Source organism: Camelus dromedarius, chromosome 22 (assembly GCF_036321535.1).
Source record: "Camelus dromedarius isolate mCamDro1 chromosome 22, mCamDro1.pat, whole genome shotgun sequence".
Classification (NCBI taxonomy): Eukaryota; Metazoa; Chordata; class Mammalia; order Artiodactyla; family Camelidae; genus Camelus; species Camelus dromedarius.
The window spans coordinates 20,691,900-20,710,115 of record NC_087457.1 but is presented as its reverse complement, the minus strand read 5'-3'; the positions used below and the strand labels follow the sequence as shown (position 1 = coordinate 20,710,115).

Sequence of the window (18,216 nt, the reverse complement as noted above, 5' to 3'; positions counted from 1 at the left end):
AAGAAAAAATGTTTATGCATTCAAAACTTTCTTATTGGGTTGAATAGCTATGATCTATTTCTCCATTATTTTAAGTAATGTTTTATATATATGTGTAGAATATATATTGCTGGTACCTTATATATAGTCTCTTTATTTATCACATCCTTTTTTTTTCCCTCCAGTAACTAGATAATTGAGATCATATCTACCATGTCAGATTAATATATTTTTGCTTTGGGTTTTATTTTGTTTCAGCATATATTCAACGCTAATGATTTTGTTGTTAAACAATTACATATGTTCTGTGAGACTAGTGATCTGTGGATTGTTAGAAAAAGAAGGAAATGTTTGTCAAGGAATCATAGTATAAGAGAAAAACTTGGAGAACAAATTAAATTTTATTTTATTTTGCTTTTTAAAAATCATTCACATAGCCAAAAGAACACCAAAGAGATACAATGTATAATGTTTATTGTCTTATTTAATGTATCATATATTTAAAACCTCTTCACAACTCTGATCATTAGTGAATCATAAGTTATGATACTTAGAATAACTTAGTTAAGAACAAAGGGAATAAATCATGCTCCAGATGACAAAAGTTATGGTATTAACAACAATGAAAGATGTTTCTATACAAGCTGAATTGGAGGTCAAATTCTTAACTCTATCAGTTCTTATTACTGTAGAATTTATTCTAATAATAGACAAGAATATGGAAGGCCAATTAAAATAAAAATAAAATACTGGCTTACAGCAAACAGCATAGTAAAAACACACAGATAAAGCAGGCTGCCAACTTATGTTTTATTTGTTCTTTCTCTTATGCTTGGGAAAAAACAACTCATTATAAATTATATATAACATCAGTATAAAACAGGTAAGAGAAAGAAAAGGCTTTGATATTTTAAAGAGAATTTCCTCTTCTTTCATTAGCAGATGGAAATTAAATGGATGTTTTCATTCCTTTAGCATGCAGGAAAGAGTAAATAACAAAAAGACATTTAAAAGTGGTTTGTAATTGTATTTTAACCATCTAATACTTCCATTTCCCTGTGTGTTTTTCTACTTTATTAAAAATATTTAATTCCTAAGGTCTCACAAATAACCACCATGCCAGGCTCCAATTTGTCTCTAAATTGCCTCTGTCAGGTTATTTCCTCATGCAAATTGAAGTATAGAAGGAAAATCATTAGATAATCAAAGCCATAAAAAATAGGTATTTACCTTCTTTCCATATCAATTTCTTTTGAAATGTCTAATACTAGTAATTTGGAAGAAATTTATTTTTCATTTTGAATTAACCAGAAAAAAATTGTCTAAAATCTATATTTAATTATCTCCTGGCTACTGAATTCATTCAACTTTCTTTGAAAAGTTTTTTTTTTAATAATTAATCACATACCATATTTTCTTTATTATTTAATGATCACATCAATTTTAAAAACTTTTCTCAATTCTATGTCAACATTCTCATTTTACTGACAATTACATTTGTCCATTAGGAGTAATTCAAATTCTGAGGGTAGCCACTCAGGAAACCTTCTAATACCAGACAGCTAAGGGTCTTAAACAACCTTGTGTGAGTGAGAACAGAGTGAACTAGGGTCAGATCATTGCAAAGTTATGATTGTGGATTTTAAATTCAAAATAGCATGGCTATCAATATTCTCTCTGTTTACCTGCATATCTGTGGTTTATTTTAAAGTCAGTCTCTAATAGTAAATTCCCAAAAGAATATTTCTCAATAAAGCATCCCTTACCTTTTTCAAAAAATCAAGTGCATAAAAATTGTAATTTTTTTTTTGCAGATCCTAAAGGCAAATCCTTTGAATTTTGGTGATAGCATGATTTTTACAAGGATGTTGTAGGATTCTGAGCAAGAATAAGGAATGATTCAGTAAAGTAACAGTGTAAACAAAGTGAATCTACCCTCCAAGCTGTGTAAATTTGGAAGCAATTGCCAAGTTGGAGATGATTGCCCTTGGGAATGGAAAAGAAGAAATGAAAATGAGAGGTTGATTAAAAAACATGTGCTGATTCGAGATCAACTCTATTTGATATTAAATGATTAATTTTAAATAAACTACAATTAAAGGAAATAATCATCAAAAATATGCCAGATCCAGTAATAACCCATTTACATATTATCTTGTTAAATTACTGTGACCTCCCTGTGAGGAAAACTGTTTTTTTTTTCTGATGCTTGTAGAAAATGAATTTAGATCTAGATAGATTAAAGAACATGCCAAAGTCAACAGTTAGCAAATAGTAGCCACATTTCAAATCCAAGCTGCCCTACTACATATTCCATTCTAAAATGACACTGTATTGTCTGTCAAAAATAGGTGAATTAATTATGGAATTATTAAATGATGAATAAAAGCACTATAACTGTAATGATGATAAAGATGATAAGATTGAAAGATTATCCCTGAAAACAAATAATATGGATCTTTATAATAATATGACATAAAATTTAAATTATTTTTAATAAAATACTAATATTGGTTAAAACTATTGAGTACTACATAAGTTAGGCATGAGTTTAAGCTCTTTACATCCTCATATCATCCTGGCAATAAACTTAGCATAAATTCTGTTATCATTCTTTTTACAGATGATAAAATTAAGGTGCAAAAAGACTAGTTATGCTTACATATGATGGAGGTGGTAGAGCCAAGGTTGGGGCCTGGACCACGGGTACATTAGATTCTGTTATTTTCTGGTGTTTTGGCAATGTCATCCTTAACAGAAAATCCAGAAATTATTTTCTCCCTTTTAGATGTTGAAGGGACTAGGAATATAGTGAATCAAGAAGTTGTAGTGACAGTAGGAATAAATTGACTTTCCAATGCTCCTGCAGAAAGAAAACCAGATTATTTCATCATCTCATAATTTATTAGTGGACTTGGTACAGGACAGTGAGGATCAGACTGATTATATACTGAATATATGTTGTACGGCTTCACGTATTTTATAACAACATGTAGATAATATAGAGAAACTGAAAATTCAATTTTTGACACAACAGGAGAGGGACTAGTGGACATGGTGGAGCAGTTTAGATTCACAACGCAATACTATAATCACTGTTCTGCATTCACACAGGGAGTTCCATTTCATCTACTTTAAATAGGATATAATTATTTATATGCCTCCAAATCACACATTATGTAAAAAATATAAGAAGAAAACAGTGAGCGTAACATTCAAAATTTTCCAAAATTAAATATGCATATAGCATAGGTAATATCACACTTAACTTCAGATGTCCGATTCTTTTATTTCTAGCCACCTCATGAAAACTTTTTTAAAGATTAATATTGAACTAGGAATGACATTCATGATAGAATTTGTTTCTATTACCCTGAGATAATCTAACATCTACTACTGCAAAGCAACTCCATGGGGGACACTTCGGAACACTTCCTTCAGGCAGGCATTTGAGAATATACATATACGTCACTGTGGGAGATTTAGTCAAGAGAATTCCTCTGAAATAAAATAACGTTTTAAAGCCACATGTCACTTGATATGTTCTAATATCTTGGCTCTCTGAAACAGAGAGAGTTCTGTTTCCACTCTACTTCTGCCACCCCTGCCCAGATGGTCTTTAGGCTTCATCGTGTCTGGAAATTTTCTCACTGTGAAGATCTCAAAATCTGAGGTTCCATTTTCTGATAATAAACTCGTTTTAATATTTCTTATATTTAACTCCTATTGAACTGGATCATTAATTTACTGTCAGTTGCCCCTCTTTACCCTGTGCAATTTTTGTCGCTCAACAATGCTGTCCTGGCTTTACGTGTCTCTATCCAATGAGAGAAAAATCATGGTCAGCCATTTGAGGTGGATCATTTTCTGTTATTGTAGAAAGCCACATCCTTTTGACTCACTGCCATTCCTGCCAAGCAAACCCTCAGTTTTGAATCTCTCTCACTCTAAATTCTTCCCATTTCTGTTCCTAGATAGGTATAATGTCGGAAAACAAATTAGAGCCAGTGGATGAGTGACCATGTAACTAATGTCTCAATCAGAGACACTTTTCAGTTTCAAAAGTGAGAGAGGATATTCTAAAGCTGGTATAAACCATCTCCGTCTCAGGGAAACAGTAGTAGGCCTATTACCTCATCACAATTTGTCTTCAGTAATGCTTGAAATTTTCATATTAAAAAAAATTTAGTGGATGCCTATTAGGCATTTCCAATGTCAGCTTTAATTTCAAACCTCTAGGAGTGAATTCCTTCATCTCATCCCAAGTTTAATTCAACTAGAATCAATTACTTTCTCCTTCCATGAGAAGACTGAGATCCCACCACCTCTTCTCTCTTCTTAGTCCTTTTCTTTGTCTGAATTAAAGTCCTTCAATTCTTACTCAAAATGCTATTCGTTACTATACTCCTTCATTAGCTTTCTTTTGAGGTTGGAGCTGAGGGTTGAGGCTGGGGCCGTCAGAATCTCTTGGCTTTCCTCTTCTACTGATCACAGCCTCCCAGAATGTAGAAAATATGTCTTTCCAACCGACAGATCTAGTCATTATCTTAACAATTTCCCTTTGGTTTTATAAATATTTTCCCACCCAGGACTTGTTCACCCACCATGATAGATTCAAACAAGACTTAGTGACTGTCACCCCCAGCCCACTTTCTACAGGTGTATTGATTGACGGATAAAATTCTGATTTTTCCCAACGACACTTCAAATTTAAAATGCCCAAAGCTGAACTTGTTTTTGCCTTTGAACCTACAAGTTCCACTATATCAACTTTAAAAATCACTACATGTCCTTATATAGGCATAGTGGTGAAACCTTGGGTTAATTGTAAATGGCCCTCCTTTCAGTATCTCCAGATAAAATGAGTCACCAGGTTTTGTGGAGGTGGCTCTTCTACCACATTCCTCACACCTATTACTGTTACTCCGTCAGTTAGCTCCACATAGTACTTCTGCCAGATTAAACTTAAAGCAAAACTCTGATCATTTCAAGCCATTAAGCTATTCCAGAACTTTTTATGTTCCTTCTCTTGGAGGCTGTGGTACATACAGACTCCTTAGCTTTGCATTCCTGGCTTTCCTTACTCTGGCTTCAAAACAGACTCCCAGTTGTTTCCTCTCACAGTATTCCATTAGCCAGATTGGATGGCATGCTATTTCCTAAGTGTGACCAGAATGGTCATTTTGTTCCTCCCTCTAGGGACATCTTCTGTTGGGACTCCATATTCTTAAGGCCTTTATCATAGTCTCTTCCACAAGAAATGGTTTACTCTCTTACCAGATATGAAATCTCCCTTCTTTAATTCCCATCAGTACTATGTTCTTACTCTTTTTATTTATTTTTTGTCTCATAAATATTATTTGTATACTGTTTTATCCTCCCAACAGAGTATTATTTTCTAAAGAAGAGGACATAGGCTTTACCTATGGTTAGAATACTAAAACACCATGCTTTCTTACACTAATCAATCATTAATTGCTTGTTAAAATTATTGTACAAATGTGACTATTTGATTAGGGTAGAAATATGTGTATAATTGTCATGTAAAAATATTTTCAGGTCTCTCTGCAAAGAGAGTTGTTTCCAATAGTCAGGTAGCAAGTATCATTATACCTAATAAGTAGTTAAAATGATTGATGCATGAAGAAAGTATGGAATTTATTCACAAATAAGTCCTAGTCTCTGTTAGTGCTGGAAGAAGATACCAGGTCCTTTTTACTCCTCTTTTCCTGTTCATTTTAAACAGCGCCCTCTATATGCATGCAAACTGCTGCAATCATTCATTAAGCAGATTCCACCTCTCATTTTCCTTAAATCATCACCGATTTGAGCTTACTGTTTCCTCAATTTAGGCCTGAGAAAATTATGGCCAGTTATTCATTCTCTAATTAACCTAAAAGTGAACTATATTTCATTGCTTGTAGGATGGTATGGGAAATCTGAGAGTCACCAAGAAGGGAATCCGACTTGAAGGTATATCTGAGTTTCTACTTCCATTGTATGTGAAAGAAATTCATTCCCGAAAGGTATGTGATACTGGCTTTGGCTTACTGTAAAAGATAATTTAGAGGTTATGTTTTAGCTTGAAATAGGAGGACAGCACCCCCTTATCTCTTCAGTATACATTTAGTCGCTTTAAGCTAAAGACTTACTTCAAGAAATCAAAACAACGAAACAATTGAAAAACCAGTAGAGAAGGTTAGTTTCAGAGTGACAAATTAGAGAGCCTTTTTGAATTAAACTGAAGTGTTGCTTCTGTTAGTCTATAAAATATGCCTCTTTGTTTTTAATGGACATTAAAAATCCACTGTTATATTAATTCCAAAAGGGGCACTTGATATATTTTGAGTAATTTTTGCAAGAATTTTTCTTGAATAAATTATTTTAATTCAATATATTATACATCTTTTCAACTTTAATGGATATGCATTTTCTAAAAGAGATGACAAAAAGTTTAGTACAGAAATTAAATTTATTTCTGGATCTACATTATTTAAAACCATTAAGAATATTTATTCTTTCAAATTGTGTGTGCGTGTGCGTGTGCGCGTGTATGTGTGTGTGTGTGTGTGTGTTGCTTATGTGTGTTGTATCACCAGCAGCATGCTAAAAGTCAAAAGATTATAGCTTAGATATTGTTCATTTTGGCTTAAGTGTGTTATTTCCCAGAAGGTAGTAAGTATTCTCTGGTGCTTCAAAATCAAACTAGTATCTTTCAAATGTAATGGGCTTTCCCCTGGGAAATGTGTGTATGTGTGGAATATAATTTAGTAAAATAAAAAATTAGAAAGCTTGTTGTATAAAATGTGGAAAGATTATTAACCTTATTTCATAGATATGAAAGTCTATTTTAGACTAAAATCATGTTTTAATAGTACCAATATAATATATTAGCAAATGAGTTGTGTAGTGAGCCAAAATTTTTAATTTGCTTCAAGGTTATTTTTACCTTAAATATCAAAGTGAACACAGAGCAGAGGATTCTTTTTCATGAACACTCTAAGTTTAAATTTTATTTTGTTATGAGTGAACCTTCCTGATATACTATACTTACTACTCTGGGTGCTGGAAATTTTGTATTAAGATTACTGTACTTTCTTGATTTTGGTCAGAGAATAAACAATGCAGTAGACACATGTATGAACACCTGAGCCTACATGATTAACCTATCAAAACTAATTAAACAAAAAAAATTTTTTTAAGTTTACATGGTCTTTTTATTTGACTTGATTGTTAGGAATACTGAAAAAATAGCATGCTTACACATATCTTCCCTCTGATTGGAAGGCACCACCACTCAGTTATTCACTGATTCCTTCTTGGTTTTGTTTTATATTTGAAGAAATGAAAACTTAACATGGAAATCAAAATAGTACTTAACACAGGAAGAAGGTGAGAGTCATCATAGGCAGGAACCTCTTCAAAATGCATCCTATGGATAAGCCCAGAACAGCAAAAAAACAGATGTATCTTCAGAGCCATTTTAGAACAATTTGATGCAGCTTCCTGGGAATAGGGTTTAGAGGATTGTGAAGCCCTCTGCCAGTAGGAAGGTCACAGAATTTGCCTTCCCAGCTGGAACGTTTTTGAGAGTATAGCAACAAGGTGTAAACGAGGATTCTCCTGAGAAACGGGGAAGTATGTTCACTCCATCTATGGACCAAATAAGAAAGAATTCACTGATGTTATTCAAGTGTTAGGTGGTGGCAGGTGAGCTTTCTAAACTTATCCCTGGGAAAATTCACAAGCCTTTCTAAAACCCACCGTATTGAGTGGAATCTCTATGCTCCCTTTCACATCCCCAGCCCTGTGCCTGTCTAACCGTGTCTCCTCTCATTTGCCTCTCAGTACCTGCAAAGCATGGTACAGCCTAGGCAGGTGGCAGCATGTTCCATCAGCAGTCAGACGGGAGGTCTGGCTAGAGAGCAGAGAAAGAAGGAGGTTTATTTACTTCTTGAAGATGTTTCTACGCATATGCCACAAAAATCAATATTTTAAATAAAGAGAAAAATACGTCTTTTCTTAGCAGTCCCTATGTTAGGATTCTGTAGTCCATGAATGCTTGCAGTTGTTTATTCTCTGCCATAAAGCTCATTTGCTGTTTTAAAAAGCCAGCCACAATTTTCCTGAGCCTTAATTTTCTCATTAATAAAGTGAATTTGGTAGAAACTTATCAAAACACTTAATTCTTAGTTTAAGAAAGAACACACAAATTTCAGTAATACTAGTAGAGTGAGATTTTACATTATTTTTTAATTCCATTATACATTTCAGTCTTTCCACACATATTCATATATTCAAATGTTTTTAGGATCAAATGTCAGAGTTCCTGTAGGTAAGATAAGGAAATCTACTAAATTTGAAAGGTACTTATAAAGATTCAATTAAGCTGAGAAAAATAGTAGAGTACAACAATTTTGATTTATGCAGATTTTTTCCCTGCAGTTTTGATTTGCGTATGTGTTTGCGTGTGTGTGTGTTTTCCTGCACTAATATCAGTGGGTTGCCTTCTTTACATTTAGCCAGCATTCCACTCTGAAATAAAGAATTTTCTTATTTAAAATTATTTTCTGGTTACATAGGTATTTAATCCTATACATGGAAAGGTATCAATGTCTATTGGTCAGAAAATGCGGTTGCCCAGACACACATATCGAGTCCCCTAACTTAATAAATCACGGACTGTTTCTACCCTACAAGCTAACTGGCCCCTTACCCCACCACCAAATTTCTATCAATGTCTGAAGTTCTGTTATTATCCAATACAGTTTACTCTCTTCTTCATGCTTTAAAAAAAAATTAGACTTTTTCAGTGGTCCATCGTATCAGCACACAAAAAAACACATTCTATGTTTAAAATATCTTAGAATTTAATGTATCTTCAAAATTAACATTATTTTCAGACAGTTAATCACTGAACATTTGTGAAGTTAAATATATAGTTTTCTTTAGATAGAAAAAATTGAAGAACATGGAATTGAGGCTACATTTTATATATATTATAACATTCTGAATGAGTCTTTAATACGTGTGGTCTAACATTAGGTTAAAATATTTGCAGTATCAGGTAATTAAGACTTATAATCGCCGGGGTTTTTTTAATGTAATTAAAATGTTTCTCAGGGTTTCATGAGTTCAGAGTATTTAAGGTGGTTAAATTATCTACATTTCACCAATTCTTACCGGAAAAAATTGCATCATGAGTTCTCTAAAACTACTTTAAATATTATCTAACTTAATCTGATATTAGCTGAACAACTCTCTCTCTTTTTTTTTTTTTTCTGTTCAAGAATCCTTAGATAAGGTGGTATCTCATCACTTCCTCCCCATCCTAGCATCCTGCATGATAGAGTATATTGTGCCAGGGAATTATGACCAGATAATTCCAGTTCTAGTAACTCTGCAGATAGCAAAGATGTTTGCATTCTTTAGGTTCTTGTGTTGGCAGAGCTGTGAGGAAAGTTCTGCCCTCCTTTTACTTCCAGTCATTTCACTTGGCTTCAAAACTGTAATGCTGTCTTCTTGGTTAAAATCAGTTTTTCACCTCCTGTGTTCAATTCTTCTTTATAGAGTTCAGATACAAAGCCACAGAGCCAGGGAAGTTCAGCAAACCTCTTTCCTAATTACACAACATGATCATCTCCTGCCCTGTGTCCTTCAGCTACCTGGGCATATCTCCTCTACACAGGTTTCTTTCTCCCATGCAAACCAATCCATGCACTTAGATACCTGCAGTCTTCTATAATCATTTTATTATCATTATCACTTTACATTCAGATGTTAAATACTGATGACGTTTATTATTTTACTGTAATGTCTTTATTTAAGTTAAAACACACACATACACACAAATCATTCTAAAATCTTAGGAAAAACAACTTAGCATAAGGTGAACATCATGACAGTTATATAAGTATACCTCTGCACAAATAAAAAGGTAACGATTTAAGGAGACATGTACCTGCTAAATATCATTAGTATATTATACATAGTTAAATAGAAGAAACATAAACTGAAATAAATTGGAAAGAACTGCTGACCTTAAATATTTCTTTACCGTAAGAATGCTTTTTCAAACTTGTCTTTATGGTTAAGAATGAAAGATTATGAATACTGTTAGGAAGCTGGACACATTAGTTTCATGTTTTACTTTCTGACAGTGTTCATTAACTCCCTGCAGAGCAATTTGAGGTGATTAGCTTTGCTCCAATTTGTCCTCCCCCTCTTCATTTTCAGGTTTTGGTTTTTTTTTTTTTTTTTTAATAATCATATTATTTAATTTTGTCAGAGTTCATAATATTTACATTCTGTTCTGTAACTTTAATTGCCTTGGCACTTTGGTCTTAATTCTACATACAGATGGCTGCCTTTCTCACCACAAGTCCTCCTTTTAGTATGGATTCTCCAGGACTGAGTTCATTATTCAAAGCATTCCTTCCTTGCTTGTATGTCTTTGTTAATTAGTTTTCTTTGTTTGTTTGCTGATCCTTGAAACATTTCATGTTAAAGCTGTCTGTTGTCTTTATTCTTTTCTGGAATGTTATTAATGGTCCATCCCTTCTTTTCCTGTTATCTCATTGCCCTATTAAATTCTAGCACTGAGTATTACCATAAAAAGTCTCAGGACACCTGGTATTTTTCTCCTGCTGATGACAAGCATGGTCTGCCTGGATGCCTGATAACATTTCTGCCACCTCACTTCTTTCACTTTAGGGTCATGTTCTGTATTGTATCACTCAGTATCTTTTAGTTTCATTCCCTGAGGTCTTCAGAGAGAGCAATAATTCTTATGTTGGATCTTCTTTGTCCTCCACAGCTATCATAATTTCTCTAATTATGTTAAACTTTGTATGTTTCCTCTGAATGCAAGTAAGTTATTATCTAGAGCCTTTGTCCTATTTCTGCCATTAGTTTATTTTTCTCCATGTGAATTTTTGTCCTTGCTCTAATTCATGTATTTTATGTATAAGGGTATTTATCAGAATTTCCCTTAGGTCTACAGTCTCCTTTTAAATCTTATTAGTTATTTTATTGTCTTTGAGATATGGTCTTATTAAAATCAAAACTTTTTTAAATTCTAAAACTGAAGGTATTTTCCTTACCTGGTTTGAATTATCCCTGATGAATCACAATTTGAGGTAGGGGAATTACTGTCTATCACCTTTATTTCCCTAGAGAGAGAGTTGATGGGAAGGGGAAGCTAGACTGTGACTAAATGCCTTGTGCCAAATAGGCTAGGACTATGTTAATCCTTTGTGTTTTAGTGGCCCTTTCTGCCTCTGTATTATTCTTCCAAAGACATACATAGTCCTCCAGTCTGGTAGATTTTTCCAGTGCTATCTACTCTATCACCTTTTTTCCTCTATCCAGATTAGTTTATTTGCCTTAGACTTCTCAGAAATATATCAAATATGTTCCTTCTTTTCTTCTGGGGATATGGGTGAAAGTAAGGCAGGAATACATACTATATGCTACTACGAAGTAACATTTCTTTTCTTGGCTTTTGCTTTTTAAAGTTTCTAGCGTAAGCTTGAATCAAGAAATTATTGACTGTCCCAAGAAAAAGTTGACGTTTTAGAAGTAGTAACTGCGGTTTAATTTGTTAAGTAAAGAGGGAGAATTTTTCAAAATGTTTCTATTTTGATGTATAGTATTAGGTAGGATCATTCTCTCTCTCTTTTCCTCCCTTCCTTCTCTTTTCTTCCTTTTCTCTTCTTTTTTCTTTCTTTCCTTTCTTGCTTCTTGGTCAGTAGCCCCCAATATCATGATTTGAAGTCCATTTTTCCCATCACTGATTTGAAATACAACTTTTTTCATATACTACATTCTTTAAATGTACACAGATTTATTTCTGGACTTTCTGTCTTTTCTATTGATAAATTTGCACTAAAACCAAACTTAAAAGGATGATTTTAATAACTGTTAGATCAAGTTCTTTTTTATTGCTGTTTTTCAAAACCTTTTGACTATGGTACATTTTCTCTTTCAAATGAATTTAATAATCAGCTGTCAAGTTCCATAAAAATTCCAGTTGGAAACTTAATTATGGTTACATTTAATTTGAGAATATTGACATCTTTATAGTTTTGAGTTTTTCTATCTAGAAATATGGCTTCTCTCCTGATTTTTTTTTTTTTTTTGAAGACTTACTTTGTGTTGCTCAGGAACATTTCCTAACGTTCTTTTTCATATAAGCACTGCAAGTTTCTTGTAATCACTTTATGGTTCGTATTGTATGGAAATGGGTTTTCCATTCATTTTTCTCTTGGCTTTTGTGCTGTGGAGAAAAGCTGTTCTTTTTGGTGCTGTGAATGTAAGCTGGCCATTTTCTGGACATTTTTTCATTTCTGTTATATTCTAAATCATTTTTATGGCTATTCAGACAGATAATGGTTTTCAATACTAGCTAACGTTCAGCATAGAGTAGATCTCTGAAGTCCAATTCCTAGTTTCAAATCCTGGCTCTGTCACTTAGCAGTTGTGACTAGTTACCTTATTTAACCTCTCTGTGCCTTACTCTTATCATATGCAAAATAAAGTTCACAGTAATCCCTAATATTTTTAGAGACTTGAGTGTTATGGTTATTGTTAGAAGAGATGAGGTAAAACCTTTACCACAGAGTCTAACCCAGGAAATATCATTGCTTATTATTTTTAATGAAAGCCAAACATTATACTAAGTGCTTTGCATATTTTAACTCATTTAATCCTCACTATGTGATGGGCATTGTGATATAAGACAGTGTATTTTGAAAGTAGAATGTAAGGATTTGCTAACACATTGTAAATGGGATGTGAGAATAAGCAAGAATCTAGTATAACATCAAGGTTTTTTGGTCTGAGTAGTTGCTATTAGCCAATTTGGGGCAAAGTAGGGAGTCGGGGAAGATTATGAGCACAATTTTGGAGCTGTTAATTTTGTCTATTAGAAGAGCATGCTTTTCAGGTTAGCAGGTGGATATCTGAGTGTGGATTTCATGTTGGGTTATAAGCTAGAGACAAATTAAAACTTTATGTATCAATATTAATATTTCTATCTATCTAATTTAAATATGTGAAACCAGACAAGAATATCAGTAAGTGAGTGTGGATAGAATACTGAATATATTCAATCACTCCAATATTGAAGAGTTTGGAAAGCTGTATAAGAACCAGGGAGAAGGTATAGCTCAGTTGTTAGAGAGCATGCTTAACACACATGAGTCCTGGGTTCAATTCCAAGTACCTCCATTAAGTAAGTAAGTAAGTAAGTAAGTAAGTAAGTAAATAAATAAATAAATAAATAAATAAATAAATAAATAAATAACCTCCCCTCTCAATAAAATAAATTAAAAAAAAAAAAAAAGAGCCAACCACAGACTATAGAGAGATTGGTAAGAAAGGAAGAAAACCAACTTAGTATGGTATCATGAAAGAAGGGAGAAGAAAGTGTGTTCAGTTTGATAGAGCAAAGAACTGTTTCTGATGAGTCAAGTAACAGGAAATCTGAAAATCCACTCTTCTATTATTAGCTTGATTATAGTCTAGTCAGAAATAAGTGATTTTTAAAATATTTTTAGATCTCCATCAATGTCATTTTTATTATTTCTCTTATTTAATATATTCAATGAATTCCATGAAAAGATATCTAAATGTCAAAGCAGCAACCCTGGGAGATGAGCAGTGTAGGTAATTTTATTCCCATTTTGCAGATATGTTACCTCAAGATTTAGGAAATATAAGGGGTGCTCCCAAGGTCTGAGGACCAGAAAGGGAGCCAGAGCTCACATCTCAAGTCACTGCTTCTTCCTCTTCCCACCTCATCTTTGTAAAAGTGTCTTCACAGTTGTCTCTCTGTAAATCGTAGACCTCCTGTTCTAAATAATTAAGACTGTAAATATTTACAGTCTTTCTGACAGCGCTAGAAATAATAGGACTCTAAGTTTCTCAGTTTTGATGAACTTAAGCCTCCTCTGTTATATTTACCAAACATCTCCAAATAAGTCATCTAACCCTTTTTATAGAGCTTATGTGTATATACTGGTTAAGGAAAATTAGTATTGAACACAGAAAAGGTAACACTCATTTGTGTGACAGAGTGCTTTTTAATGCTTGTAAATTCAAACGTCTTTGGTAGAACCCACTAAAAGCTGAGGGAAATAATTAAATTCAATCATAAATTAATAATTATATACAATTTTAAGTGGTTCATAGATTCCCCTCAACCATGTGTCCACCGATGAAAGCACAGAAACCACCTATGTAACTACTGACCGTATTTTAATAATCTTGATCATTAAGCTTTGCACTTCACATAGCATTTTTATACATACTGCCTTACTTAATCCATACTGCTGTACGGGAGATATTGTCCTCATTTGCATGTGGCAGCTTAGCTGTCTCAAATTGTGCAAACAAAAGTCTTAACACTACGACTCAGACCTAGATTCCCATGCTGATTCATTGCTTTTAAACAAGTCATACAAGTAATTATTATTACAGGTAAAAGGAAAAATGTTTATTAGGTAATTCTGTAGATACTCAGTCTAACTTGACCACTGAAAACTTTATTTGAAAGGAAAATTAAAATCTTTGAGCTATTAGAATATACATTAATTACTGATTAAAATGTGTCTTATTACTTGTCCAAAATAAATAAAAAATCATCTTTCATTACCAAATTTAAAAATTTTAAAAATTCATCACATTTTCCGAACTAAGTTTTTACAGTCTCCAGGAAGTCTATATTCTTATTTCTGTGTATAAAGTTCTGGGCTGTACCCACAGAAAAAGTATGCAAATAATTTGAGCATGGTCGACCTTGTTTAGGAATGAGACAAAAAAAAAAAATACCATGGTAGAAATCCTCATTAAACTAGAAGAGAGTTTGAAGTTGGAAATATAAAAGGGTAGGTGAGCTTGGTGTAGAAATGTAATAATTCCTGGAGTCAAAGAAATGTAGGGAGGCTCTAAAAGGAGTTCTACATACTGTGTATTTTTTCCTAAGATGCTGCTACTGTCCTCTCACTGCTATTGTCTTAGACACTGCAGAAGCCTTGCAAAGACATGAAGATTCCTTTATTACCACAAATTCAGTTGTTTTTTTATAAACAAAAACATAAACCAGTTACCTGTAGTGTCCCATCTCTTTCTCCACCAAAACACGAACACACACACACAGGTACACACTTAGTACTACACTTACTTCTTTCCCCAGAAAAGATGTTAGATAATGAGACAGCAAGCCTAGAACAAAAGGGAAGTAGACATCATCTCAGATTGTTGTTCTGTGCAGCATCAGACCTGTATTATTATTATTATTTTTACAACCTGTCACGGAGAACTTTGTACAGGGATATATTAAACATAGAGAGTGGAATTGACATGCTAGTAAATATTACACATCTTTTAATGCCTTACAGTAATCTGATAGTACCACATAATTCAGTGTGTTAAGAATGATCTGCCCTAAGGACCACAAATAATTGCATGAAATACCTGTTAATTCATCTTGAATAATTCTGGCCACCAATTATTAAATAATTTCCATATGTTAACTGCTATGTGAAGGGCCTGAGATGCAAGTTATCTAATTCTCATAGCAACCTATATGAAGTAGACATTATACTTATTTTACAGGCGAGAAAAAAGCAAGTGGCTCAAAGAAGTTATATAACTTACCTGAGTACCACAGCGCAAAAGTTGTAGGGCAAGGATCAAATGCAGGTCTGTGAGCTTCGTATGCCTGAGCCACCGTGAAATGTCCATTAGCAGAGTCTGGTCGCGCAGAGGGCATGGGGATTTTTTTGGAATTCTATTATTATTCATGGTCTATAAAACATTCTGTACTTTCTCTAAAATATTTTTCTGAAATCCCTTTATAGATTTGTCTTTAAATAGGTACTTAAGCACTTTAAGAATTTTTTTTGCATGAGAGATAAAAAACGAGAGTTCATTGTATTGAATGCCACTCTCCAGTGAATGGGATTTTAATGAGGCATCAGTGTCGTTTCTTATAATGGAGCTAAAAGAAATTGTTCTCCAGCTAGTGGATTTCTTCACTAACCCAGAGTTACATATTGGCATGCATGTGTGGGCTGACTGGCTGTGCAGGATCATCTTAGTCATGATGAAGAGAGGCATTTACTGGAAAAGTTCAAAATTCTGGGATCAGACCACAGAGGATATATTAGCAACAGATACATTAATTCAGTATTTTTCAAACTTTTTGGATATGAACCAAGATAGGAAATAGATTTTACATTGTAGCATGTGGTACACTCATTTTTTTTCTAATGTATTACAGCAAGGGATTACAAAATACATATAATCCCACAGTATTACATGTATGTATGTGATATAATATGTATAATTCCATGGTATTATATGTAAATATATGATAAATATATCATGTATAAATACTAGTAAAATGTAATATTATATATTTGTTGCAATCCACAAAATTGATAATTAACGACCCTAGCTACTCAGATAACATGCTCAATAAACTTGCAGATGTAATGGTTTCTGCAGTTGGGAAGGGGAAACACTTCATTTAAATTTTAAAAGACAAAGTGCAAAAGGCATAAAAATTCCATAAGAGCAGTGTTTTGACCACTGCCTACAATTTTGCCTGATAGATTAAGTGCCAAGTGAAAAATGTTACACTGTTTATTACCAAGGAGTGGAGATCTGTTTTCAGACTCTCAGGCCTTAAAGGTACTTGTTCCTAAATTTGATCTGCCTAAGAATGACCCTTCTGTAGATTTTCTCATTTTCCACCGTCTGTACCACTATCACTCTTCTCTTATTTTTCAAAAATAAGACATAACTGTCATCAGTCTTCTTTTTTTTTCCATTGAAAAAGATATTGCTCAGGACATAGGAGTTAAAAATGGGGGAGGAGGAGCTGGCTAAACAAAGTGGGAGTATAAGGATATATTGCACCTGAATTAAAAGTAAAAAGTTAGATAGATAGATAGGTATGAAAAAGTTAAGACAGGACAAAACCAGTGACTAGATAAGAACTATTAAAGAAGTGTATATCCATCCAAGCCATATGGATGGCAAAAATCTTCTCTCTGCTTGTAATTATAAATCAAACATAAGTTAGTTATTATGGGATAATATTAATACATTTATTTGAAATGAAACATTCAAATATTTTTCTAATACAAAATAAGGCTGGTTTTGCTGATGATTTAGGTTATGTGGCAGACATGTTTTGTCATTTAGATAAGCTCAATACAGGGCTTTACAAAATTGGAGCATTCCACAAGTACGTTTAAAAGACATATATAATATGTGGGATCAGATATTTTATCCCTTGCAAAAAGTACAATTTGGATACCAAAAATATTTCAAATAGCATCTTAAAATATTCAAGGAGACATAGTTTTTAAAAATATTTTAGGGGATGAGTAAGCAAAAAAATATTTGAAGAATAAGGATATGAAGGAGCAGAGACATTGATTTGGAATGCAGCTTAGGGCTTCACACACGCAGGGTTTGAATGCTAAGGAATTTGGAGTTTGTACTCGAGGCAGTGAAACTCTTAAGTGCCTATATTCTGTTACATTTGCTTATTTGACTATTTCAAATTAATAAAATACATTTCTTTGCAAATAACAAACAGACATTACATTAACTGAAAAAGCTCCCCATTCTTTCCCATTATTTTGGGTTACTGAATTTTAATGTGTTAGATAAATAACTATTTTAATATTTCTAAGACAGAGTGTTAGAAGTTTTATCAAAAGGCACTCTACTGAGGCACAGATAAAGACATAATTTTTAAGACAGAAATTGTTACTGCTGATTATTATAAATTAAATATTTTTACCAGTTGGATTGATGGTTTATAAATGATTCATAGATATGAGATTGTCCCATCAAATAAAATACTACCAAAAACCCAAAAGCAATATTAAGCAAATGGACATAGAGTCTGTCTGACCTATGATAGGAATCTGTGAGACCTTTGGTACTTTTGACTTCTAGTGTGAAAAACACTGGTTTTGACCAATATCATCTTGAGTGTTGTATGCATTTCTCATTGTATACTCATTAGAGCTACCAAAATAATATCCGCTCACAAATACTATAACTACATTTCTATCCACATTTTATCATAACCTTTCCCATCACTGTAAAGGCTCATAATTTATTATAATCACTGTTTTGCCTTTTCACATACTTCCATAATACTTCTCTGATTTTCCTTTGATTTGTATTATTTTTTAAAATTGAAAGATTTAA

The 18,216-nt window shown here is 33.1% G+C and overlaps 1 protein-coding gene across 1 annotated transcript in view; it reads left to right on the top strand.

The window, feature by feature from the left end:
• The window catches only part of SGCZ (sarcoglycan zeta), a 125,704-nt gene that overhangs the window by 738 nt on the left and 106,750 nt on the right, over positions 1 to 18,216 (top strand). The window contains exon 2 of the mRNA XM_031440419.2: positions 5,904 to 6,005. Coding sequence (XP_031296279.2) covers positions 5,904 to 6,005 — 102 coding nt within the window. The remainder of the gene's footprint in view (positions 1 to 5,903; positions 6,006 to 18,216) is intronic.